We start from the raw sequence: 7,577 nt of genomic DNA, 5'->3' as shown, positions 1-7,577 counted from the left end.
TTTGGGTAGGAAACTTTTATTACAAATACCCAGTGGGCTTTACTACGCGACGGATTCAACGGTATATCCTAAACTGAATTTATATAGGCGACACATCTGCCGGTATCTTCCGTCAGTTTTTACGTATACAACCTACGTCATATAAGGACGTACATAGAAATTAAAGTAAACCCTGCTTTAGGAATAAGTTACCTATTACCGGCATAGGGAACTCATGTCTACTCCAGTCTAATATAACTGCTATTTAGTAACTACTACGCGTATTTTATTGTGTATTCCACTACTTGTAATAAGCGCCATATCTATTCGTATCTTCAATTCTAATTATAAAAAAAATCATAAAAGTGTTAAAAATATATTGTCTTCCTCATGTTTTTGAACTTCTTCAGAAGAAAGTAATATCTAAATAAATGTCAAGATATTTCTTACAAGTAACGTAATCTATTGCGTATGGAAAAACAAAGCTATCTATTTTTTAATGTTCCAATTTAACCATCAAATAGAAAGCAAGCTTAGGACATAGACTAGCGTCTCTACGATTTTCTCCCAGACCTAATTAACTTGTTTTTAACAACGCTACTCGAAAAAGATCATTTGCTATTAACTACGATGGTGAATACGAAAAATATATACTGCACGTTCGTATTTTGAACAAGCACTTGTTGCTCTTAGACGATAACGTGCGTGGTTAAATAAATCATTGTATTGTATTGTATTGTATTGTATTGTATTGTATTGTATTGTATTGTATATACAGCCGTATGGCTTTTGGGTATCATTACTAACATGTTACAGAGAAAATCTTGCTATGTCCAATAAGTTGTTTGTTTTTAACTCGAGTAATTGTTTTTCTAGTGACACTTTTGTAAGCTACTTTGTCACGAGAAACGATAGGACACAACTTCCCGCAATAAACATTTTTAAAAATTCACTGATTCTATTAACAACAAACATTTTCCCAACATATTTGATGGACGTTACACAGCTCCGGATAATTCATCGATTATCTCCTGCATGGTTGGTCTCGCTTCAGAATCTGTCTGCAGGCATCGCCGTACCAGGCCTCTTAACACGCGGTTCGTCATCAACAAAACTTGCTCGTCACGCTTTTCAGGATTTGGGAGTTCGCGAATGCACATTTCGCACAATAAAACACCAAAGCTATAAACATCGACCTAAAAAAATTAGGAAAAAAATTAAGTTTACTTTTGGGAAATCTATATTTTGATCCACCTTTCTTGCTCGATGCTAAGAGACGATTTCAACAAAAGAACCCTCTAAACATAAAGTACTTTCTGAATGACTCAGTGACATCCCACCTCAAAAACGTTCACTCAAACTCCGCAGGTCACGCTCGCACACACTGTGTTATATGCTTATAAAACTAAAAGCCGGGCCCTAAAGTCAGTAATAACCAACCTTCACTGTTTGGTTTGATGTTAATGTTTCAGGTGAGCTATAAATCATAGCTCCAGGAGCCACTGTCATAGTCTGCTGCATGAAATTAGCAGTGCCGTAATCCGACACTTTGCCTCTCCATTGGTCACCTTGGCGCCATAGCAACACATTGGCACTGCTCACGTCCCGATGAATGATGGGATGTGGTTTCTTCTGATGAAGGTAGTTCAGTGCACGAGCTACATCCAAAGAAATTACAGTTATTTCTGTTTCGGAAAGTTGCCGCTGTGCCAATAAAGCTCGCAGACTCATCTCCATGAGTTCGGTCACAAACAGAGGCGTTCCCTCGTCATTTGTGGCGCCAATAAACTGCAGCAAACAAGGATGGCGGCAAGCTGAAGCAATATTCATTTCTCTTCCAAATAGAAGCCTGTTGTGAGGAGACAGAATCAGGTCATGGATTTGCTTCACTGCTACAGTACAGCCACAGTAGGTGCCTTCATTAACACTTCCCCAGCCTCCCCTCCCTAGGCAATTCTCTGTCATCTGAATTTCATTGCGGGAAATGACCCAGTCGCATGTTTCCTGTCGTCGATGTTCACTTATCGTTTGCTGGGCTAATGAAAGACTTAACTCTAGTTCATTTACTTCCCAATCTTTGCCTCTCAGTTGTCTCTCTAAGGTGGACACCTGTTGTTGGGAGTTCTCTAATCGTTGATGCATTTCTCTCAACTGCCTTTGCAAGTTTTCCTGCTGTCGCTGCATCTCAGTCAACCGCCTTTGTGAATTTCCTTCTCGTTGCTGCATCTCTCTCAACTGCCTTTGCGAGTTTTCTTCGCGTTGCTGCATCTCTCTCACCTGCCTTTGCGAATTTTCTTCGCGTTGCTGCATTTCCTTTAACTGCCTTTGCAAGTTTTCCTGCTGTCGTGGTATCTCTGTCAACTTCCTTTGTGATGTTTCTCCACGTTGCTGCACCTTCCTTAGTGGCCTTTGTACTTTTTGCCCCTGAAGTTCACCAGCTGGTAACGGCAATTGCATGTTCGCTCCACGTAAATCTTGCATTTTTGCTGTAAAGGTTTCCATAAGAAGAGGAAAGAACAACAAATTAAAATCATCACGATAACAAGAATTTAACATTAAAATAACAACAACGATTTATCTCATTTCTTTTCAACTAAGGTGATAGCAATAGGAAACCGCAAATAGCTAAAGACAAGCTGCTTAATAGATTGCATTCTAAACAACAAATCTCTAACCTTATACATAGAAAACAAAACATACAACAATACAAATACAATTCATAAATATAACTAGATTTTACAATTCGTAAATAGGAATACATTACGCTATGAACTATAGACGGAATTAACAACTAATATCAACGTCCTCTTTCTTTCCCAGCAAGCACAGGTCTCTCACGGCGAGAGAAAAATCACAGGAAAGAGAGAGAGAGAACTCTGCCGGCCTCCACCCATTCTTTTACCTAGCCGCCGACTAGATTTCAGTAGTTTTTAAACCCGGTCTCGTTTACTGCGGAATGCGCATGCCCTGTTGAGAGGCTGGAAATTTCTGAATCCAGATTGTAAGCTGCGTCTCACGTGACTAAAACGTTACTGCTTTCTTAGGAAACGCTACGTACGCGATAGGAAACGCGTCGGGGACCGGCAGAGGTCTCTCTCCTTCCTCTCATACAATAATTGACCGTCAAAAGCATTCTGGCAGACGATCAAAACTGTTCTACAAACGTTTTTCAGATTATTGGCTAATTAACAACTGAAGTCAGCAATTACATTCACATCAGCAAAGTGTATTGGGTGTCCATCGTCTCAGATGATTATTTTACTGTATAAGGACGTTAGCTGTGACAAACAATGGCAATGTGCACATATGTCGTTTATGTAGACTGTTGAGCAGTCTCCTTTCGTTTACCGTTTGATAATTCTTCCGTTGCTTTCCTTTAATTACTGCAATTGACTTCGTCACGACACGAAGCCACTTGGCCGAATGTACTTTTTCATGTGTCCCCAGTTTGAACATATCTTTAAAACGCAGTTTCTCGGCTGGCTGTCACGAGTTCTCTTTCCCGACACAGATTACCATAAAATACTGCTCTTGGAGGACTTAAGTTATTTATTCCGTTGACATTTCCTGACCACCCCATCGAAGCTGAGAAGAGGTTAATATGAGGTGATGAGAGCTTCCATAGTAACAGTCAGCCCTCCTGAACACTTCTGCATCAGGAATTCCGTCCTGCCATCTATGCCGAGAATTTAGTAGATAATGTAATAGTGGACTTGTCATAGGGACGGGGGCACAGCGGCATTGTACATTTCTAATTTTGGTAGTAGGGCACCAAATGCGTTTGTGGCAGCTTGGATTTCTTTCTTAATTTGCATTTGTAAACAAAAAACTTTTTCACAGGTTTTATCGATAACTATTCAAGTCAAAAAGACAAAGCTTTACCTGTTAAAACTTCCAATCCGAACTTCGTCACCTTCTTCATGTATTTCGGAAATAGCTTGCTTGATTAGTTGTGAAATTTCTTAGTTTGTTACGGGCAGCAAACCGGGAAAGCATTTTGCTCGCAACCTACACGAGTTTGGCGTCGCTCGCTCGGAGGAACTGGAGGTGAATCAGTGAATAGTGCAGGATATTCACTGATTGAGTAGCCAATCATGCAGAGGGCCCCAAAAACACTATCGACTCAGACTGTTTTAGTATATACTAAATGTTGTTATTGTAGTCTACCCCTCTTGACACGGGTGTCTGTAAAACGCGGACCGGATACCTGCGGATGATGGATGCGGATGCGGATTGAAAAATGCCGATAAAAAAAATACGGAAAGAAAAAATTTCAGAAATTAGTATAATAATAATATTTTGGATATATAAATTTTACTGAACCATGTGTTTTTTCGTTTATGGTTCTGTAATATTTAAATCCCGATTATAAATAATAGTTTGATATCCATCATCGGAGAGAAAACACGTATATAAAGTTGTTGGGACAACGTTATATTCTTGAAAAAAGGAAGAAACTGGAGAAACAAGACAAAATAAACCAAAAAACGGGTGAACTGCGCGAAAAAAACGGCTTGCGTTGCTTCGCCTATTTTGCGCTCGCCCCGTGAATCGCCCTGTTTCCCCACAAAGGAGCCTGGTATTGAAAAGGCTCTCCATGTAACGCTGGCACATTCCGCCTGGACTCTGGTCTACTCTGTCATGAAAGAAAGGTCAGAGCGTGACTACGAACTGACCGTTTTTAAAATAAAGAGGTAGGTTACTGTTACACTAATGGTTTTCTTTTTCATTTTCGGGTCTTTTCTAATTTCCTGAGCAAACTGGGTCCTTTTAAATCTGCGATTTGTTTTTGACGACTTTAAAGGAGAGAGGCTACCACATGCTCAACCCAAGAGAGAGATGGGACGTAAAAGATATGCTTCTTGACTTGATATCACAAATCCTCAGTATTTTTCTTCTGGTTTTGTGTGAATCGGTCTTGTTTAATGAGGGTTTTTCCCCAAACATTCTTTTTCAAGCAATATGCCGCACCCTCAACAGAAGAATTTGTCTGGCCTTCGTTCCATTTTCACAATTTTACGCAAAGGTTCTTTCAACGAAACCGCCGCCTGGTTAGCTCAGTTGGCACGGCGCCGGTCTTCTGGGCCGGAGGTCGCGGGTTCAAACTTCGGCCGCACCAACACTCAGAAGAAAGTGCTGCCTTTGTAATGTCATGCAAACGGTTACACTTTCTAGTCTTCTCGGATAAGGACAAAAAGACGTAGGTCCCTCTCACAGTACTGTCACTAACCTGGTTCTTGTGGGACGTAAGAGAACCCACACCACTGTTCGAAAAGAGTAGGGGATGTTATAGACCCTAGTGGTGTGACTAACCTTTCCTGGGCCGGGTGGGTTATCTGTAAGGAGAGATCGTAATATAGCGATAACCTCATGATCCTCCTTCAGGTGTCGTAATGGCTACCTTTAAACAGTGTATGAATGTATGTAACGAATAAAAAGGAGTGATCTGGTGTAGATTTGTTAAAATCTTTATAAAGGCTTGTTCAGAAGCAGTTTTATGTTTGGTTGCTACGTCCCAGATAGTCGAGAGCGGTCCAAATAAACCGAATATCATATATTTTCGATTCCGAATTCTGTCTGTCACGTTTTTAATGACGAGTTTTCGGTTGCTCGATGCAGACGTTCAAAAAATTCGTTAAGGATATGTTTTGGAAACTATCTTGTTTGGAGAAAAATTTAAAGCAAAAACAAATGAGACAGAAAGTAGCCTTCATTAATGCGTTTCACTGGGGACACTTTTTCTGCGGGATTTTGATTTTTAGGATGCTTTAAGATAAGGCGAATTTTTTTTTTGCACCTTTTCGGGAAATAACTTTTGCGATTAATCACGTTTTATCAAGTCTGTTTTTTCTTTTCAATCGGCAATATATTTTGCGGTTTTAAAATTCGAATTCATAATTCGTGCACTTACAAATTCCCAAAAGGTAGAACTTGTAAAAAATAAATTCACACGATAGGCGGAGTTGATTGGCATCTGCCAAATCGGAAAGTTACGTACTTACGTTCCACCTTTTTTTCGATGCTGCAATTTTCTGTCTCGAGGAGCTCAATTGATTTAATTGCCCTGAGAATATTTTCTCTTCTGCAAGTTGAGTACACTATAATCAAGGCTATATACTCAAAGGAGAAGTGCACCAGCATAGCATGCGTGGTTTGAAGGGGGAGGAACGGAGCGTCCTTGTTTCTGTTACATTAATGAAAGGAATTACAGGGTTCAAAGAATTATGAAAAAACCCCGAGTAACCTGTGCCAACTATTGACAACGCGTTCTGTACATGAGGGTCGAACCACGCGGCAGCGACTTGAAAGATTTCTTTCCATTGTTTGTTTGCTTATTTATTTATTATTTATTTTTGTCATCCGCATTTTCCCATCGGCATCCGCCATCCGCAGGCATGCGGTCCGCGTTTTACAGACACCCCTCTTGACGCTGTTTACAGCGAACAATGTTTTGACGCGAGGATAGCCGGTTGACCAAATTTATAAGCGTTAATGTTTATAAAATTAAGTCTGGATATTTCACTCAACAATTTTAAATATTTAAGCCCAGCTAACCATACAAACGTTCGAGCTTAACCATATGCTTCTCAATAAAAAAAACCAAACTAACTACTGTAGGTCCCTCTCCCCGTTTCTAAACCTACGTACATACAGTAAGTTTAACCGAATTCCTCTTTTTATTTAAAACTAAAACCAAAATAACTATAGCTACTCTCACCATATTAACCTTGATCTCCCCGTTTCCATACATTTGTACAGAGGTTAAACCATGTACCTTTTTCTTCCAAAACCAAAAAAAGTTTTGAAAAATTATATTTCACACTCTTACCTTTGACAGTGGCGGGCATCTTTTCAATAAAAAGCTGAAGCTCATTTGGATCATCATCTTTTACTCGAACAGTAGTGTCTCCTGTTAAACCCAGCCCACTAATTGTAAGTGTATCGTTGGTGACCTTCATTGTAGTTTCAGGATTTACGTTATACTGAAACGGTAAGGAAATATAATGTTACCATTTAAGTTATCCTGACTATAGCGGCAGTTTCTGTAAAATAACAATAGAACACAACTATTCACAGCCCATTTCACCGACTGGGATCTCACTTGCCACAGGATAAACAGTTACCGCAAAATGAGTTCAACATCTTCTGCTCAAAATCATTTGTCAAGACCGCTCTTTTCGTTATTATTATTTTTTTCACCATAACTTATATTTCTTGTTCTACGATTGGTAAATCTTCGGTCCTCAACTTAATGTACGGACCAAAATAATAATAATAATAATAATAATAATAATAATAATAATAATAATAATAATAATAAAAGATCTTTCCTTTCCCTTTAATTTTGTTGTTTCTAGTGCATCTTTTTTGACCCATAAGGTAACAAAACGTGGTTTAGTTGTAATCTTTCAGTATTAAAACTACCCACGATCCTTGTTTTGCTCCTTAATTTATGACCCGCCGTGTGAATTTCTTTGCGGGATCTCACGACTTTTTACCCATTTCTCGCTATTTTTCCCAGCTCTAGGTTCAGAATCTCACATTCTTTGCCTTTTGGGGGTTGTTGAGTCTGTAAAAGACCACTAAACGCCCTACAC

General features: G+C 39.4%; 1 protein-coding gene across 1 annotated transcript in view; it reads right to left on the bottom strand.

Moving 5' to 3' along the window:
• The window catches only part of LOC140928119 (uncharacterized), a 3,035-nt gene extending 430 nt beyond the window's left edge, over window positions 1-2,605 (bottom strand). Inside the window, exons 1-2 of the mRNA XM_073377834.1 lie at window positions 1,420-2,605; window positions 1-1,175 (exon numbers count right to left, since the gene is read on the bottom strand). The exon at window positions 1-1,175 is cut by the window's left edge and continues 430 nt beyond it. Coding sequence (XP_073233935.1) covers window positions 978-1,175; window positions 1,420-2,535 — 1,314 coding nt within the window. The 5' untranslated portion in view covers window positions 2,536-2,605 and the 3' untranslated portion in view covers window positions 1-977. The remainder of the gene's footprint in view (window positions 1,176-1,419) is intronic.
• Window positions 2,606-7,577: the final 4,972 nt, after the last annotated feature.

This window comes from Porites lutea, chromosome 2 (genome assembly GCF_958299795.1).
Source record: "Porites lutea chromosome 2, jaPorLute2.1, whole genome shotgun sequence".
Lineage (NCBI taxonomy): Eukaryota > Metazoa > Cnidaria > Anthozoa > Scleractinia > Poritidae > Porites > Porites lutea.
This window is presented reverse-complemented; position numbering and strand designations above follow the sequence as displayed.